General features: G+C 46.5%; 2 protein-coding genes across 2 annotated transcripts in view; one reads left to right on the plus strand and one right to left on the minus strand.

Moving 5' to 3' along the window:
* Window positions 1-3,231: 3,231 nt before the first annotated feature.
* LOC142583731 (cytochrome P450 3A19-like) lies at window positions 3,232-5,691 on the plus strand. Its single transcript, XM_075694219.1, has 3 exons — window positions 3,232-3,305; window positions 3,883-4,045; window positions 5,570-5,691. The coding sequence occupies exons 1-3, from the start codon at window positions 3,232-3,234 to the stop codon at window positions 5,651-5,653; spliced, it is 321 nt and encodes a 106-aa protein (XP_075550334.1). The 3' UTR covers window positions 5,654-5,691.
* Window positions 5,692-9,124: 3,433 nt separating this feature from the next.
* LOC142583732 (disintegrin and metalloproteinase domain-containing protein 10-like) overlaps window positions 9,125-20,046 on the minus strand; it is a 41,251-nt gene continuing 30,329 nt past the window's right edge. The window contains exons 10-13 of the mRNA XM_075694220.1: window positions 18,744-18,842; window positions 12,277-12,467; window positions 11,143-11,348; window positions 9,125-10,002 (exon numbers count right to left, since the gene is read on the minus strand). Of these exons, the coding sequence (XP_075550335.1) occupies window positions 9,826-10,002; window positions 11,143-11,348; window positions 12,277-12,467; window positions 18,744-18,842 (673 nt within the window). The 3' untranslated portion in view covers window positions 9,125-9,825. The remainder of the gene's footprint in view (window positions 10,003-11,142; window positions 11,349-12,276; window positions 12,468-18,743; window positions 18,843-20,046) is intronic.

Genomic DNA, 20,046 nt, shown 5'->3' on the forward strand with positions numbered 1-20,046 from the left:
CGTGCTTTAATAATATATGTCACCAACACATTGATGTATATTCCTTCGCAGGTTACGTGCCAAAAATGCGGAGATATTACAGCTCACACGTGTTCTAGCATATAGCGCGCGGTTTGTACAAACGTAATAGCGTACGTGCCCGATGTATTCGCTTCTGCAGTCGGCACAGCACTCACTGTGGCCATTGCGGACTTGCTTGAGGTCTTCAAGTTTGATTGGATCGAGACAGCAAAAATGGCAGGTTAAAAAAAACGCGAAACACGCCTTCCGCCCAGCTAAAAAGCCCAAGTTTCGCTTTTGCGCCGGTTTGCATCTCCCGGCGTGGCAGCCCAGACCTGCTACTTCGCGGCGCTTAGGATAGATGGCGCGACCAGCGCTCATCAATATGGCGGCGCGCTTTGAATTCACGGTGTTCTGGTGTATAGAGGGGATGGCATCTCGGCTGGCGCAGCGCAACCGACGTAGCGTATCTGACCGCGAACGACTCTCGCCCGCGCGCCGATAACGTCGGACTATAAACGTGCCTTTAACTCAGCCGCGACAACACAGAACGTACGAGGCTTTCGTAGTCGGCGCTCTCAGTCGGCATCGGAGATTGCTTTCTAGATACGGCGCTTCAGAATAAAAACAGGAACAGCGCAACACAGGACAAGCGAGTAAAGAGCGCAGGACAGAGCGCTGCCTGCGATGAACGATGCTCGCGGATGCGCCAGACGCAGCCGCCGACGGAACATGGTTCATCACGGCTCATAATGGTTCGGCGACCATGGATCCGTTATCGCTGAAGCCGTTATCGCTGAAGAGCGATAACGGGTTCTAATGGTCGGAACGTCATCAGCGCACCTGGCGCCGCCACCCGCAGTAGTTTGTCTGCGTCATCAATTCACCTTGCACCGCCATCGGCACCAGCTCGCGTCACCGCAGCGCTGTAGTTTGTACCACCTGCACCAAGCTTCGATACATTGACAATGACATCCGGCTGCGTGAAACTGAGAAAGTGGCGTAATGCTTTTGGCGATACGTAGCAGCTCCCAGAGGTGTCACTGCGTAACCTTTTTCTTGGTTTACTGCTGTCTTTTAAGTATTTTATTTCACTTGGGTATTGTGCCAAAAAAAAAAACATCCTTATTAAATGCGTAACCGGCTTCCATATATGTATGCAGGGAAAGGAGCCAAGCGTTGATGTTGTTTCCAAGCTGCCATATTTGCTAAGCGTTGTGTCGGAGGTCTTGAGAACGTACCCACCAGAACCACGGTAAGTTCAACAGCTGCGCCATTAACAAAAATGTCGCAGTTTAGCCCGAAAGGCGAAGCAAGGATTGCCATAGCAAATTAGTGGACAGCTATACCAAGGTAGTAGTTTTATCGGCCGTATAAACTTGTGTACATAGGCACACTAACTAAATTAACAAGCATCGTGCCCGCACAAGCAAACATGAATACATCTGACTCGATGACCGCGAAAACTCGCTGTCAAGAATTCCTGGCTCTTGCGTAATCGAGAGTAGATGTAAGTATGAAATGGCAACCGGCAAAGCAGATCGGTTGGAGAGGATACCAGCCACAATCCTAAAATGGGCGTAGTGCATGTTCGCAACGCCACATTACATCACACCGCATCACGCAATACTGTGCACCGGTCCATATGGACGCTGCCCAGCTGTAGGAAGAAAACCGGTTGAAGGCCGCACGACATGCAGCGAAAGAAGCCAAGGAGACAGAGCGCACTGGCCAGCTAGAATAAGAATGAACTGAATTATGGGGTTTTACGGGCCAGAACCATGGTTTATTATGAAGCGCGCCGTAGTGGGGGACTCCGGATTGATTTTGACCACCAGAGAATCTTTAACGTTGCCGCAATGCACGGGCGTTGTTGCATTTCGCCTGCATCGAAATGCGGCCGCCGCGGCCGGGATTCGATGCCGCGACCTCGGGCTTTTAGTCGCGCAACGCAGTAAGCGCTAAGCGGCTGCGGCGGGTAGTAGCGCCTGAACGCGCAACGCAGCGTGGCGCCTGCTGCGGCGCAAAACCTGCGGCGGCAAGCTCACAGACCATGGTCCGTGAGTTCCGCGCCGCGGGTCTTGCTGAGCGCTGAACGCACTGACTTTGAACGCTTAGCGCCAAAAGATGACAGTGAAGTGTGCAATGTCCTGTATCTGCCTTTTGAACGTCGCTATTGGAAATGGCAAATCAAGCTTCAGCCTAATTACCAGAAGTTCCAGCTTGAGCGATATTGAAAAAAAAAAACATTAGGAAGAACTCAGAAGAAATATTTTTGTCTAACTTGTTTTGGCAGTAACTAGCATACGTAATACGGTCCTCTAGAGAGTGTTGGGGGCCAGGGACCGCATTTTCTTTTAAATTTGACTCGTCCGGATGATTTCATTGTGTTCTCGCAACTTGCCCGGATAACGGATGTGACTTTTGGCTCAAGGTCACTTGAAGGTCGCTGACGACGGGAGCTACAAGTATTTCATGCGTAAGACGCTGCCGTGAGGAAACGCGGCTGGAGCAGCAAGCGAAGCGACATTCGTGCATTCACCTCAACGCAAAGTGAGCGCCGAAAACACAGCACGCACAAAGCTACGAGCCACCGATGCACCTGGCTGGACCCTTCGCCCAACGCCGATCGCCCTCAGAATACGGCCGCGCAGCCGCCGCATGTACAACTGCAGCCGGAGTAGAACGCCGCCTCCCGCTCCCTCTTTGCCCTCTCCCCGGTGCCTCGCAACGTGGAGTGCCTCGCGCACGACGGAAGACGGCGCGCTTTTGCGCGGGCGAGGTTGAGGCGCCATCGTCGGCTCCTCTCGCCAAGCCTTCACTAGCACATAGAGCTTACATTATACGGAACCTCACGCCGACGGCGGAAGTAGGCTTGGAATGTCCATGTAATTGCTATCGGAATAAAAGTAAGACATGCATATACTCATATACCGGAATCTGATAAGCAACTTAGGTAGTCCAAGAATACGGTAGAAGAAAATATTTCTCTTGCAAGTTTTACCATCTTGGCAGCATGCATATCAATTCCAGCTTGTTAACACCCTGCGCCTCTGAAAGATTGTGGGCTCTAATGCAAACGTGTTCGAAGCCGCTAAGGAGTCGGTAGAGGATAGATATCCATAGAGTGCAATATTTGCAAATTATTTATTTTTGTCCAGCCTCGAGAGGTGGGCGCACGAGGACTACGTTCTCGGTGATACGGGGATCCGGGTACCCAAGGGATATGTCATGGGAGTACCGGTGTATTCTATGCATCACGACCCCGAGATTTTCCCCAATCCAGAGACTTTCGACTCCGACAGGTGAGGACGACTACTTGCGTATGCCGTCTTCAGTCGTTGTTGTATAATGCATTAAATATTTGATTTAAAATATCACAATAACGAAGTGTTATGATTCAACGCGAAGTCTCGCATTTGACGCAAAAGAACACGGCAAAATATAGAATGCGTATACTTTAGCCGCGTAGATTTATCTTGTTTAATGAACAACATCCATATCTTCTTTCAGTGTCATCGAATATTTTTGCGCGTACGATGCCGCAGATCGAGTCACTGCTGTGTTAAGTATCAGTCAATTTAGCTTTATTACGTGCTTATTATCCCCAATAATGGTGTTTCGCGTATAAAGAGGCTGCTCAGTGGGCTGCGGGGCCCCTTAGTGTGTGCTCTGGAATAATTTATAGCGCCTGGAAAACTTTGACTTGTGCCTAAGTAGGACATGAGGATTTTTGCATTCCGCTCCCAACGCAATGCAGACTTTATAAGCGGACGTGCGACCTCGTGCTTCGCTGCAGAAGTCACTGGACTGCCGCGAGAACTTATCTTCCCCGATGCCCTTAACTTTGGCTTAATTGTTATCATCTTTTTTTGCATGTAGGTTCAGTGAAGAAAACGTCGGTTCCATACGGCCATACTCGTACCTGCCTTTTGGAGCAGGGCCTCCAAACTGCATAGGCATGCGCTTCGCCTTGCAGGACATCAAATTGTCTCTTCTGCATTCCATACATAGCGTGCAGCTTGTGCTCACGGAGAAAACAGAGGTGAGTGCTGACAGACCAAATATCTTAATTTGGCGCTTATTTCGAGCCGTTTTCATCATTTGCGGTCGTGTGTGCGCCTTGGTAGAAATCTAACGATGAGTTCATACAGTTTGCGGGCTGCGTATTATAAATGCCGGTCAGGCCTTCAAAGGTCCCCCACTTTGATCATTACAAAGAGGCAAGCACGGTGCGTATAGATCACGCGCTGACGATGGTGTACGTAAAATATAGCGGCTAGGTGCGCTCCTGTAGGCAACTAAAAAATCAGCCGAAAGTCGCTCTTTTTCTCACCGTTTTCAGTCTTCCCAATAGCAAAGATGGCATCGCGGGTTGCACATTACGTCATGCGTTTCCGCCTGCAGTTCACAAATACCCAGCAGCAACGCTAGGAACACCGTCATTTTCGTGACACGTGGGGCGCTGCGCGCGAAAAAGAGAACCTAGATAAATGCGGAAACCAAGTATAGGCGGCACTTTATGACAAACGTGACAAAGGGAAAGAGCGTCGAACAACCTCTCTTTGGTCGAAATGCGGACGAGTGTTCGAGTACTATCAATTTAACTTTATCGACTTTGGCGTTTCGTGTATTCGCCTTGCATTTGCAGTTGTGAACATCTCTTCCTTCAGATTCCAGAGATGTTGGCCGCTTCTCTTAAAGCGAATAGCTTTCTTTGGCTCTCTTGCCCGTTTTCGAGGTTGATGGTTGGAGCTCCACTACCGGCGCAAAGGATGCAAAGAGCGCGGCGCTCATCCAACCGAGTTGCAGAACGCTTTCGTCGCTGAACGCAAGCTTTGTAGACACTTTTGTCCACGCTGTGGCAGTACTGCATTCTTGAGATCAGAAAACTTCCGGCTATGCATTTTTTACACTGGAGTTAGCCAAGAAAAAGGAAGTATGTTGTCGCATAGCATACTGCAAACACATATTCTTGATGTGTTCAGATATACAGAACGTGCGCTATGCGTTCAGGTATGGGATCATTTTCTTTCTCTCTTTTTGCACTTAACAATATATACATTCACCTATCAAACACTCCAACTCTACAGGAAATCTGGTGCCAGCTGGAGAGTTGTATAAATTTTGAGGCTATTGCAACTTGTGTTGTTCCAGAGGGCTTAACCGGAAGTCTCCTCGGAAGTAAGTCTGTAAGCATTAAAAGGGCCTATAGCTTTTTGAGACGTGCTGATTTGGGGCGTCTGAACGTTTACATGTGGCAGCCGTCGTCTTCGCCGGCGCTCGCGCCGCTACAGACAACACCTATGTGATGAATCGGCTTATAAGTGTACCAACCTACACTATCACTACAAATGTGCCGGTTAGCGGCTCTATTCGCTACGGAATTACTCCATCAAACAACAAACGCTACAAATATGCCGACTGCAACATATATGCGCTTTCAATCGCACCACTCGTCTAATTGAACGAATAGCTTTCCAGAGGCGTTCGCCTGTTCTCCTACATTGGCAATCACCGTCGATGGTTTTCGCACATTTCATTTTTTTTTCTCTTTTGTCATTTGCAGGTGCCCCTCAAGTTCCTCCCAGGCGTCGGCCTTATGAATGCTAAGAATGTCACCGTGGGCATCAGGGAGAGGCCGGAGCGGTGAGGCTCGACGAATTTGTTGTGCACGAAATATTGGCAGCAACGCGAAGCGTCACCCGCTTGTACATTGTCTTGATGTCCGTACATCGCCTATCAAAGGAAAACTTCCGTGTACATAAAAGTTGCGCTTTATTTCCTTTAGCAGCTGGCGCAGCTTGGAATAAACTACAGAGTCTCTTTGCTGGGACATATAAAATCCTGTAACTGTTTGAACACCTCCTTTGAATGCTCTGTAGGCAGTAGGGAAACAAAACACAAGACCGCGGGACACAACACTAAACAGAATTCGAAAAAAGAAGGGCAACCACGAAGCAGGAATTAAGAATTATAAACGCAAGATATGTATACGCTGAAAAATGCGAAACTGTGTGAAACGACGTATTTTTATGCCTTCTTGAACAAATTTAAGCATGTCATAATGAAGGCACAGTAAATCGCACATTTATCTCGTGTCTTTCTTTTTTTTCTCATTAGTGCAACTTTAACGGGTTTGTCGGTGTTTCTGTAGCTGACGAATGTGTATAAATGAGAGGCTGGCTAAAGTGACAGACTTAAAACACATGCGAAATGCACCAAGACAGCAACTGGGGAACTCGTAGGCGATCATAAATTTTCATGGCAGAAAATGCGCAATTTGCGTCTCGCGCATTAACTATACTTCGGTAGGTCCCGCGATTAGTCTAAATCTTAAAAGAGTTGTCAGGAGATACGTGTCAAATACTAGCCAAACTTCTTGACGTTGTTGCCATGGTGCCGTCACATGTTTAATACGCCAGTCATTTTTTCATTGCTGCAATATGCGGAAACCACCACGTGATATTTTTGATTGATTGATTGATTGATTGATTGATTGATTGATTGATTGATTGATTGATTGATTGATTGATTGATTGATTGATTGATTGATTGATTGATTGATTGATTGATTGATTGAAGTTACTCGAGGCAGATAGCAAGTAGGCCCTCTGAAAATGTTGTGCGCTGTTACTTCGAGATTGAAATAAGATTTTGACGGAGCATAGTCCAGATGCATGTTGCGGCTGATGGCGGTGCTTTTGTTTATGGTATAGGAAGACTTAGGAGCTAGCAATTGCAAGAACGTCTGCCTTTCGTAAATGCCATTTTGACAGTGTAGATGACCTAACAGTAAGGACGACTATTCAGCGCCATATGGGCAGTTCTGCTTTTTATAACTGCTGTACGTGTAACTGACAGTGAGCCATTTCAGCGAATTTGTCGCTAGATTTAGCGACTCCTCTGTATGGCGACAAATTTTTCTGTTTAATGACCCGATGCTTTTCTTTAGCGACGTGACAGAACAATTGGTGGCATTTTAGAGACTCCATAGTTGGGAAAGTTCATTCAAAAATCGTCTTCTAAAAGGCACTTTATTATTCAAAAGCTACACGTAAGCAGCCCAAGTCGGGTGTGCGACGCATGGAGTCTGTTACCATGACGAAGCAACAGTCGCGTTCACATCGGTGGTCTTAAACTGTGTTTCACTGCATGGTGACGTTCACGGGATTTACAATGTCCTCACAAAAATCCTTTGTTGTTGCTGTTTTCTTTTTATTTACGAAACCGATATTAATGGATCTTAATTAACGCTTCGTGTTCAGCACTTTCACTAAATTCGTTTGCCTGGTGGACATCAACAATAGTAGCAGTCACTGTTAAGATGAGATTTAGAACACAGCAAGTGCAGCAGTAAGAAGACAGATTGACTGTCTGAAGGGGTAGATGTTGGAACAGCTGGGCTCTTTCACGCGAGACTGGGGACATTGCTTCCCTATCTTATGGCTTTTGGACGAACCAATACTTTCTGGTAAATCAAGGAAAGGGGGCGTAGCATATCTGCAAAGGGTCAAATAATTGTGATCGCTGTGTGAACATTCGTCGATGTGCAAGCCGCAGAATTTAGCTTTTCTTCAAGGAGCGCCGAGAACTAGACAATTTGCAGGGATCTTGTGGATCAAGTGCCTTCGCCTGCTAGGAAAATGAGAATCAGTTTGAATCGTGCTGCATTTGTAACCTCAGAATCTCAAGGTAAACAATGAATTTCAGCTGTCATTTTCTGTTGTTCGGCAAGTATAACATAAGTAAAGTGAATAAGTAATGTAAGTAAAGTAAAGGCTATAATATTGTCACGTGGTGGTGACGTTGAAGAACACAGTTGCAATACTGTGAAAGACAAAACTAACTTTTATTGGGCGAACCTGTGCCCACAAAAACAGGCTACACTTATAGCACAACAATAACGGCGAACACGGTCGGCGATCGTCGAAAATCTGATCAGCGGGTCAAGCGCGTCGGCTTTTATAGATCAGTCATCGAATGTTCCAGATTAACCGCTGGGACCCGCGTGTCTTCCACAAAGTTCTACACTATTCGCGTCGCGCATACATGCAATCAGATTACACAAGTTGCGGTGAAAGACAGTGGACGGAACTATCGATAACATTCCAGAAATTTCTTTTACATGCAGGTGCGTCCTGCGCTGTCCGATAATATTTGTTAGGCGGCGAAACGTGGTCGCTAGATAAAGATAAGTACAGGTGTCAATATAGTATAGTATATAATATAAATAAAGTATATAAGTAATGGCCCACTACACATTGCTGGCCAATTAACTGTCGCTTCCTCACTTACATGAACCCTAGACAAACGTGACACGTTTCCATAAATGGTTTACGCCACATTAGCTTATATTAAAGTGTTTCAAAATGTTTACTCAAAATTTGCTCAAAAGCTTTAGATAGAAATTTAGCGACCTTCCAGCAAAATTTTTTGCACTTTGGAGACACGCGTCAAAAGTTTATGGCAACACTGGTAACTGAGATGAACGATTAAAATGAAAATCGATAGTTTATATAAGCCAGCCATTCAACGACTATGTGTATCACGAATTAGTGAGGCTCATCCTTAAATCTCGACACGAGAAATTCGCTTTTGTAAACTCAAATATTTCTACCCAGCCGCCGCGGACAACGACCGCTCGTGATGTCACCCTATGTCCTTTTATAGCCAACCCGCCGATGATGGCAACACCGCCTTTAACACAGATATGGCCACCTACCGAAACGTTGACCAGCCTATTGAAGTACTCGATCCACTTCTATCTTCCAGTGTTACATCCCGGCCATGGCGGCCGCATTTCGATGGGGGTGGAATGCGAAAACACACGTGTACTTAGATTTAGGTGAACGTTAAGGAACCCCAGGTGATCTAAAATTCTGAAGTTCCCAAGCAAGGTGTGCCTCATAATCAGATGGTGCTTTTAGCACGTAAAACTCCATAATTAATTTTTTCCAGTGTTACATAAATTGCGAAAACATCGATTCTACGGAATCACCGAGGTGGAGGCTGTACCTATCTGTTTCGACAATAGTGAGAGTAGAATAATTCCCAATGACAGTCGCGCTATAGTGCAACTAGTTTCGCTGCGTGTTGGGTCGTCGCCGATGCATCGGCCGCAAATGCATCGAACTTTCTACCTCGATCACGATCATGCGCTTCGAAAAGAATATATTCAGCTGCAGTGAGGGACTGAACGACGTGCTCCAAGCCGGACACTTCTGATCAACTTTAGTACATCAAATGTTTTGAACGACTAAGCAGCTAATTATGGGCACCGCTAAATATACACGCGCAAAAGTGACACGGTCATCGCACCAATTTTGACACTTCGCGTGCAGTTTCGTGCAGTACACCATCGTTTTTCCAGCAAATCTAGTGTGCGAGCGCTATTGCCCCACGTTTGCACACTTACTGCTCACGTGCCACGGTTCTTCCGGCAAATATTCATTTACAAGAAGTTCCATCTCAATAAAATCATATCGCTAATGTTTACACACAAACGAAGGTAAGTCACAAAGTCTAGATGACTTGTAACATGCGGCCACGAATGATGCTCCGAGGTCTTCGTTGATGCCTGTCTTGCGTACAGTTACAAATCGTTCCGTCGACGCGTAGTAGTATAAAATTCCTGTGAACACTGTTCAAAGGCACTCCTTGAAAGAAGGCAAGTTGGACATCTCTTGCACTAAAACTTAAGAAAACCAAAATGCTCTTAGCTGTGGTTTGAACGGTGAAGGTTTAGGCCTCGGCTTGTGACCGGAACGGAAACAAAGTGGAGCCGCGCGCGTGTACGTCTGCAATCAAGCAAAGCAGTTGACGTCACAGGCCGGCAAAGTCCCTGAAGAAGTCCAGCGGGTGGTGGATGCTGTCGCTGATCTTGCGATAGGGCATCAAGAGCGGGTTGCTGCTGGGCATGTGCACCGCGCACACCCGGATGACGGCCACCATCACCGCGCTGCCCAGCGCTAAGCACAGGAAAGTCAGGTACCAGTACTTCTGCACGAGTGTACCAGACGTGCACAGTGTCTAAGGTGAGAGATTAAACAACATATGCAAACATTTGCCTGATGTTTCTATTAATTCCAAAAAGGTATCTGAGCAGAATACAAAATGTTAAAGTATGTCATTACTTTCAAGATGCTTTCAACATACGAGGCATTTCACAAATGAAACAAAGTTCTGCATCATTCAAGCACTTTATTTTTTTAAACTGAGCCATAGGTTATAATAACTAAAATCTTTCGTTTCCCCTCAGAAAGGCACTGACTTCTTTTTAATTTGCGTTAGGCACCGTCTCCAAATTTTTTTAAATATCGCCGCGAATGCTAGAATAACTATACATTTAAAAATTTAACTGCGGTTAAAGTATGTTGGAAAGTGCCTTAAGAATGCATACTAACTACGAATGAGCAAGTATTTAAGCTACACTAGTAAATGCTGCTTTTCAAAATCATTTCTTAAATACGAATGTACTCAGGAAAATATTTAACATTCAGTACTTTGGTCAACAGTATTGGAGATATCTACGAGCATGATTTGCACTAAGAATGTCTGCAGTACTTCGCAATTAAACTCCACTTTACACCAGAAATCATATGTGCCAGCACTCACAAAGAAAAACAATGAACCTCTTCAGGGCCCCACGAATTAAACGAGGCTTCCAGATCGCAGCTACGCGCGAGTAGTTCTTCACGCACGTATCAGGAAATTATGCAAAGTCTTATGACAGAAACGACAACTTTGACGATGTGCACTTGGTCAGACGGTCGTCTTGATTTTAGGTACGATACCTGCGCGCCTCACGAGTTCTTTTAAGACGTTAAGCAGCGCAAATTCTTTCAGACTTTTTTTTTATTTCTGAAGTACTTTCAGCATGGGCCACCAACCTCGTTTAGCCAAATTTCAATGAAAATGCTCGCACATCATTATTTTCCTCATCATAATCTCATTATTATTATAGTCGTCGTCGCCAGCCACAGCAACGAGATATAGTGGAGACAGAGCATCTGGTTAAAGTGTTTCTGAAAGCGAGGATGGCATCTGAGATCGGGGTGCGGGCAGCGCGTTGCGCGGCCGCAGAGGCCACGATTCGGGGTCAATAACCCAACCATACGTAAGTAGGAACAAAGCGTATACCGCCAGAGCATCAACGAAGTCGGGCGGGCCGAACGTCAGCCATCTCAGCCTGGCGAGCGAGCTTTGGGCGTCTATGAAGCGACAGCGCCGAAAGGCATCGCAGTAGCCGCGCAGGTCATCGCAGGCTGCGCCGGGTTCCATGCGCCGGTGGCAGAAGTCCTTCATGCGCTCGAATTTGCACGCCTCGAGGCACTCGCTGCCAGGCACTGCGAAATGCGCCCGATGATCGCCCGGTATAGCCAGCGGCATTGTATTGCAGAGCACGCGTGCACGCATTATGAAATCGCCATTTCATCTATTCTCCTTTCACCAAACTAAAGAAGTTCCGAACTCGCGCCGAGCCTCTTCTAAAAAGAAAAACAAAACAAAGAAATAATGAAAAGAAGAAAGAGGAAAAAAGGATCTTCTGCTAGTAAAACTACCCTCTCACATTTGTCCGATTTGCTTTATGAACTACTGGATAAGCTAAATACTGTTGTTCTTTTGCACAATAAGCACTGCTGTCAACGTATGCCTGACTGCTTGTTTGTTTGCTTGACAGATTGTTGAATCGGTCTGTTCACGCGAAAGCACGTGCAGCAGGTGTTCATATTCAGCTATCGCAGTCACGCTACATTGACCACAACCTAACCTGGCTCACAAGACAGATGGGGGCTCGTCGACCTGGAAAAGTGTAGCGTCGGCGCTGCTGGGAAATGTTTCAGTGCTTGGTATTTTCGCACGTTGAATCGCTGCCTCGATATGCCATTTCGTCCTACCCTATGACGTCCAGTCAAATCATTTCCTCTCCTATCACGCTACGAGTCGAGGGCCTCTACAACAAACGCCTTTACAACGAAATGACCAGCATAACGAAGGAATGATTCTGTCTCGGTTCTATTGTAAAGGTCGCGCACCGCACAGCTCACAGCGAAGTTACCTGCATAAAAATTTTGTTCACAAGCCCCAAGCATGTCGTTATAAAGGCGTTCGACTGTATGTGCCGTCTTATATTTTAGTACCAAGTTTTATTACGTCCATTACATTGTCATTATCCGTCATGCGTATGCGCGGCCGCAACCACGCGCGCACAAACACGCACGCCTTCATGCCAGCGGATATCACATCGGCCTGTGAATAAGCGCTATTACTCACGGTCCTCCTGGCAAGCGATGAGGCACATCTGTTCGGGCGTGCGGCCGGGGCCGGTGAGGAAGCACTGGTTCAAGTTGTACCGGCGGCAAACTGAGTGCTGGCACTCTCCGGCCTCGCAGAGCTGCGTGCCTCGGTTGCAGAGCGTCCCATCGGGCTTCCAAGCCGACGGAGGACACTCGCTATTCATGCCACTGTTGGGAAGCTTCTGTCAAGGCGCGAACGCAAGCTTTTCGTAACGATGAAAATAGAAGCAGACATATCTTTTCCTTCCCAGTGCGAGTCCAGCATTTACATATTATAGTGCTTTAGCCACAAACGTATGTTCAAAACAAATACGATAAGTCAGGATGTCAACACGAAATTCCGTTCTGTTCGCTTAGCTGTGTTGAGGCAGAGATTCACAGATTAGGAGACCCCTCTCCACTTAACTTTCCGGGTATTCTCAACAACCAGAAGCTGATTGTTGTTTGCTCAAAACTCTACCGTGCGTCCCCGCTAACGCTAGCCAAGCTGTTAAAAAAATATTGCAAGCTGCGATTATAAAAGCTACGGGGTTCGTTCATGAGAGGTTCGACGACCAAACAGTGTACGTGTTATAACCATATCTCGCACTGTGTTTTTCTGTTCCTGTCTTTTCATAGCAGCTTGGCTAACGTTAGCTGAGGCCCCCTATTCAGACACACACATTGCCTATCTGGGTCTAGGGCACCTACGATTTATATAGACGATAGCTTAGCTTGCTTTCACCTTAGCAAATCAGCAGCTATTTTATCCAAAAGGCAGTACTAATCGGTATACGCTTCTCAAAAACATGAGAACGTATAACTGATCGCTGCAATAAGTAATTAGGTCCAGTACCTGGCTGCCATACGTGCACTGCATTCGCGTTCTTATATTTGAAAGCATAAAATTTCGGACCGTTCACAAGTGCAGTTTCTGATTTTGCAGGTAAGAGAAGCCTCGATGAAAGATATTACGCTTCAAGTCCGATTCGATGCGTCACGACCGCCTCGCACGAAACAGGCGTTTTTGACCGCCATTACTGCTTAACCGGATTTGACACAACTGAGAACTTTGAGAATCATCGCGGCAACTCGGTATGGCTGCCGACATTAGGCGGCGGCTGCCCGCGCTGCGCTGAAGATTTCGGAGGCAACGTGCCGGGATTTATGTCGTATTCGATAACCACCAAGTGCAAGCTTCGCCCGCTGAGCTCGTAATAACAAAAAATACTATTATTTTATAATAGATTGTTTTGATTGTGTATCTATACTTGTAGCGTTCCTAGTTAAAGGACACAGTAGACGTAAAGCATTGCTGTGGAACTGGCGTCCATCTCGTCTACATTTTATTCTCACTTCCTTCTTCTCTTCTCCTGTCCCCCCGGTTCCCGCGCTTCTTCATCTTCTATTCGAAGGCTCACACCACTTCGCCCTTCCAGGTTTCTTTGGCTAACCCCTCCTGGGGTAATACTTGAAAACGTTTCCAATCGAAGCACATTCAGCTGAGCCCCGTTCACCAATGTACCACACAGTCTTCAATATTCCTTTCTCAGTGGCTGTCTTTGTCACAGAGTAAGGACCATAAAATTTGGCACTGGATTCTCTTACTCCTTTCCTAACTAGAATGAGGTCGGTGACTTGAATGTCTGGGATATCTGAGCAATGTCTCTTGTCAAAGTTTTTTTTTCATTCGTTTACGGTACCTCTGCTCCTGCGATTTTTGTTTCCTCTCCTAGACGATCTTGAGATTTTCCAACAGCCCCAGTTCACGGTCCGCCTGCAGAATAGGAGTCTCTCCTGAAGAAGCGAACTGCGGGCTGCATCCCAAGCCACTGGTGTAGGAGCCATTGTGATGTCTTACAGCTGCTTCTAAAGAGCATTTCCATTCACCAGGGAAAAGTATCGTACATCCTGATGCATTGTTTCACATCTCGTATAGCACGCTCTGCAAGCCCATTCGCCGCGGGATGGTATGGCGCACAGAATTTGATTGATATATTGTGGCCTCTAGCCCATCTTGCTAGTTTTTCACTCTTGAACGCTGGACGGTTGTCACATACGATCGTCCCGGTTGTCCTAAACATATCCCGTTGGAGGAGGGCGATGACACTATTCGCATCTTTTTTTCCTGCCCGTGCCGCGACCATATAGTGCACTTATCTATGGCCAGAAGAAAAGCTTGCGTTTTTCGGAGTCCTTCTCGTTTCTTATTTAGCTCGGCAAAATCCAGGTGTATAACTTCATAAGGCACGTTCGAGTGGCAAGGTATTATGATGGCGTCCGTAGGCTGCTTATATTTCACTTTGTTGACTTGACAAACGTGGCATGAACGAACGTATTGATTGACGTCTTCTTTCATGTGAGGCCAAGTAAATCTCTTGACTAGCTTGTTGTAGGTGTGCCAAAATCCTTCGTGTCCTCCAGATTCTGGGCTATCTTGGTACAAATAAAGCACCTTGGAAACCAGCATTGGCGGGACTTGATAGCGACCTTCCATAAAAATCAATTCAGTGCTTTCCCACAATTTTACTTCATTGATTTCTTCAGATTGTTCTTTGTTGGCCTGTATCATCAGTCTAGACAATGCATCTGCATCAGTCAAAAGGGGCCCAGGTCTGTGGGAGATGGTCAAATGAAACTGCTGCAAGTAGTTCACCCATCTGGCGATACGTCCCTTAGGTTGGGTCATATTGAAGAGATGAGTGAGTGCGTGGTGATCCGTGAACAAAGTAAACTTCGCACCTTCTAGGTACATACGGAAGTACTGAATTGCTTTAAGGACAACAAGAGCTTCCTTTTCAGTAATGGTGTAGTTGACTTCAGGTGGCTTGAGGTTGTAGCTGTAGTAGCCTGCTACATGTCGCTTTTCTCGGCCGGATGCTTCTGGACATTTCTGGTGCAAGACTGTACCTGTTCCATAATGTGAGGCGTCGGTATTCAGTTCAAAGGGTAAAGTGAAATCTGGTATGCGTAGAATAGGGTCAGCAGAGATTCTGTGCACCAGATCACGGTAGACTCTCTCGCATTCCTCATCCCACTCAAATTTGACTTCTTTCTGCGTTAGGCGCGTGAGGCATCTTGTTTTTCTGGCAAAGCCTTTTATGAAAGGTCTGAAATGTCCTGCTTATCCCAAAAACATACGCAATGAGTGGATGTCATATGGTTTCACTAGTTGGGATATTCTCTCGACGGACTCTTCTTTCGTATTTTTGGTAGTCCCATCAAAGACTCTCCCAAGAAACACAACTTTTCTTTGAAAGAATGCACTTTTCTTAAAATTAACCTTGAGTTGGGCCAAGCTCAAAGCATTTAATACCTGACACAGGTGTTCCTGATGCTCAGCCACTGTTTTGGAGAAGACGATAATATCATCTATGTGCACGTTACAAAAGACCCCTAGGAAAGGCTTCAAGACTTCGTTCATAATCTTCTGCAACCATGCTGGTGAGTTTTTCTAGCCGAAAGAAAGCCGGTTATACTCGTACAGATCGAAGGGCGTGATAAAAGCAGTGTACATTTTTGTTTCTTCGGTTAGCGGGATCTGCCAGAAACCTTTGCACAAGTCAATGCGTTAAAAACTCCAGCAACCACCTGTCTCATCTATAATCGTGTCTATCTTCGGCATAGGAAATGGTATAAGTTCTGTCTGGCGATTGAGAACCCTGTAATCTGTGCACAGACTGAAAGTTCCATATTCCTTCGGCTCAATAGTTATGGGAGAGGTGAAGGGTGACACCGAAGGCCGGATTCTATCGGCGTCTAGCATCTCCTGCAATTCTTTTTTCAACCATATCTTGCGTTCTCTTGACATGTTATAAGGTGATTTTCGGATGACGGTCTTGTCAGTTAGTTCCAAAGGCACCTTGTGCGACTTCATCGCTTGTGGATAGCTTCCTATGCATACCAGTTCAGGGTAGGTCGTTGCAATATCCTCCGCGCAGTTGACAATTCGCAGGTTATCTTTTCTATCCTGCTGTGTCTCTTCCCTTGATAGTCCTTCCACTAATACCACATCGTCCCAGTATACGTTGATTTGTAGTTTCTTTATACCTGGTCTGTATAGCAGAAAGTCGTATGTCACCCCCTCTATCACCAGTACTTCGCCCTCTATTTCATGACCTTAATTATAACTCGATGTTTACTGGCGGCCCACTAATTATGCAATGTCACTTTTCCATCGTAACATTGCACCCGTAGTACTCTTCCACTATGCAGGTGCATTGCATGTACCAGCTTGACATTTATTATAGACACAGAAGCACCGCTGTCAACCAAGGCCATCATATGTCTGTTTCCCATTTTGACTGAAATGTGAAGTAGGCTAGAAGAGCAAGTCAAATAAACAGTCTCAGTTGTGGACATCGGGTCGAACTGATCACCCTTGTTTATTAGTTTTTTGTCGTCGGAGACTCTTGAGCGTCTGAAAGTAGGGGGACAGGGTCGTTGTCGACGTTATTCACTCGACCTCTGGGCGCACGCCAACCCAAGTTCTCTGTGCTGCCTGCAAGGCGGCTCGGTTCTCGCGGATTACGGCTTGGCCAATCCGCGCCGGTCCGTCTGAAGCGACTGCTGGAGCTAGCGGTTATATTTTCTTCTGAAGTAAATGGTATGTCGTGAAGGCACTTCAGGAGCCCGTCCATAGTTTTAGGTGACCGTACTTGCACTAGCTTCAGGACTTCCGCGTGCAGTCCGTGCATTATTAGTGCTACTACAGCAGAAGGAGGAAGCATAGGCTCGGACAGCTGTAAAAGGCGGCGTTTTTCAAAGAAATACTCGACGGGGGAGTCCTGCATGAACTTGAAATTAATCACGGCGTCCCATCTTTGCACTGGGTTGCTTCGGAATGTCGTCAAGAATTTTTCCTTCCACTGGTTCCAAGAGTTGCCAGCATCTTCAATAATGTGCAGATCGTACCACTTCCGTGCGACACCTCTTAAATAACTACGCATGTTAGTAACCTTGTCCTCATTAGAGTGCCATTTGTTCTTCCCAGCGGCATATTCATAGAATTCAAGCCAACTTTCTGGGCTTGACGACATGCCGTTGAATGCATCGGGTTCTACAAAATTAGTCGCCGGCTTCTCAGCGTTTAGAGAGCTTATAAGCGATATCACCAGTTGGTTTTGTTGCGCAATCTGTTCTTGTTGTAGCTGAAGAGCTTCCAAAACGAGGCTCACCTCTTCTGTCGAAGACCGCGATCCAGAGTCCTTTCGACGCATCGGTTGAAGAACTAATTCGTCGAAGGTCGCCACACGCAAGTTCTCTTTCACCACACCGTTCCGACGTAGTTCAGCAATGTCCATGGAAGCCTTCTCTAAAACCAGGTTCACGAGTTCTGCCGAGTTGAGTTCGCGACGTAGTTCCACCGTTGGTTCGTCTTGAGCTTGGCATCTCGAAAAGATTATCTTCTCTGCGGAGGTCTCCTCGAGAAAAAATGTCACCCACATGGTGGAGTCAGTTCTCGGCTGCGCCAAAATAACGTAGCGCTCCTAGTTAAAGGACACAGTAGACGTAAAGCATTGCTGTGGAACTGGCATCCATCTCGTCTACATTTTATTCTCACTTCCTTCTTCTCTTCTCCTGTCCCCCCGGTTCCCGCGCTTCATCTTCTATTCGAAGGCTCATACCGCTTCAATACTTATTTATAATCAGTTTAGCCAAAGTAAAATATTGTTCCAGTTGGCCTTTAAATGAGGTCCAAGAATCTAAACTGCTGTGTATTAGAAGACGCTGATGAAACCGAAACACTCGGTGTCAGCTAACCCCCTGCTAATCCACCGAGATGCAAAATTTTATACATATACTGATATGGTACGTCTTGCCATAGCTGATTAGTTACCACAAAGTGTGATGAAAGTTAAAATTAAATTCTAGATTTATTTTTTACTTGCCAGAACAACGACCTAATTATGGGGCACACCGTAGTGGAGGACTCCGGATAACTTTGACCACCTGGGCTTCTTTGAATTGCAGCCAAATTCAAGGTACATTAGCATCTTTGCACTCAGCCCCCATCTAAATGCGGTTGCCGCGATCCGGATAAAACCACGCGACCTCGTACTCGATCAGCAGCGCAACCCCATATAGTCACCTACTTACAGCGGCGATTTCTAATTGGCACGATGTGTAGTGCCACTCCAGTACGTGCACACAAGAAGGAACGCTCTCTCTCTCTCTCTCTCTGTGTGTGTGTGTGTGCGTGTGTGTGTGTGTGTGTGTGTGTGTGTGTGTGTGTGTGTGTGTGTGTGTGTGTGTGTGTGTGTGTGTGTGTGTGTGTGTGTGTGTGTGTGTGTGTGTGTGTGTGTGTGTGTGTGTGTCGTACCTATTCATGTATATGTCCCGGCGAGGCGATTAATCGCAACTGAACACGACTGACGAAGAAGCCCACATGCTCGTCTCGTAGCCCTCGTCAGTGCGTTATGCACGCTTCCTCGAGGATAAATATTTCGCCTCATGCAAGGATACTCGCAGAAGGTCGCGTACTGGCACTCATCTTCTGGCCGGCAGGGTTGCGTGGTGTTATGAATGGCACAGTTCTCGCTGCAGCAGGCACCGTTGGTCGGGCTGAAACAGTTGCGTGGGATGTTTTGGTAATATTCGTAGGGCACCTTCATTTCCTTATTGCAGAGGTGTACGAATATCAACTTTGTCCAATGCAAATAAAATACGAATAGCGAGTGTCGAATATTGAATATTCAAGCAAAGATGCATATATTTACGCAGGAAATATTTATTTCGGTATAATTAATCGCCACTCCTGTGTGACTAAAGCCAAGAAGACTTATCAGGGAAAAAGGATAACCTTCAAACATAAGATCACTAATCAGAATCAGAATCTGTTTATTCTGATGTGTCAAATGTCACTAAAACAAACTGCGCGAATACTCTCTCAACAACTTTATAGCCTCGTTGCAAACGAACTTGTCAAGAAGAATGGCTGCATGCTGTACGACTGGATTTCCAAATATCCTAAATAAATGGTGGTCGAAAAAGATCAAAACTTGTGTAGAAAGAAAGAAAAGAAGTGGTGTAGAACTTGTGTGCTTCAGACACCTCTATACGGACTGCTTGCAAGAAAAACATCACAAGTTGTAGCGTAAAAAGTCGCATTTTCGCCCGAAAGGTGAAGCATCGATTGCGATAGCAAATTATTAGACAGCTATACGAAGTAAGAATAGTATTATCGGCGGTGTAAACTTCTCAACATTCGCTTACTAAATTCACAAGCACGGTGTCATGCACACTCAGGTAAACATGAACACATTTCGTCCGATGACCGCAGAAAGTTGTTGTCAAAACGCTGAAGTGAAGAAGCGCCGCAGCGGGCGAATTGATCTTCGTGTTGCCTCTCACTTCAACGCGAACAAAAACGTCGAATGCACAGGGCATACGAAGCTACCGGCACTGACGCACTCTGCTCACGTCGCAAATCGTTTTCAAGATATGGCGGCCGCGTGGTCGCGCCGTAAGCTGCAGCCGCCTAAAGCCCCTTAAACTTCGCTGGAATATATAGCCCGCCCCCCCTTCCCTCGCGTCACCCCCGTGCCGCGCGGGTGACAGAAGGCGGCGCGCTTCCGTCCCGCCTTCCTCCCTGGCGCGCCCGAGATGGAACCTCGGTCGTCGGCAGACCCTCGCAAGCTTTCCCTCGCACACACAGCGTATGGCGCGCGGCGAAGATGTTATCCTGCTTGGACTTTATACGGAACTTCGCCGTGACGGCAACGACGACGGCAGAAATGAGCTTGGAGTGTTTATATAGTTGCTGTCG

Source organism: Dermacentor variabilis, chromosome 5 (assembly GCF_050947875.1).
Source record: "Dermacentor variabilis isolate Ectoservices chromosome 5, ASM5094787v1, whole genome shotgun sequence".
Lineage (NCBI taxonomy): Eukaryota > Metazoa > Arthropoda > Arachnida > Ixodida > Ixodidae > Dermacentor > Dermacentor variabilis.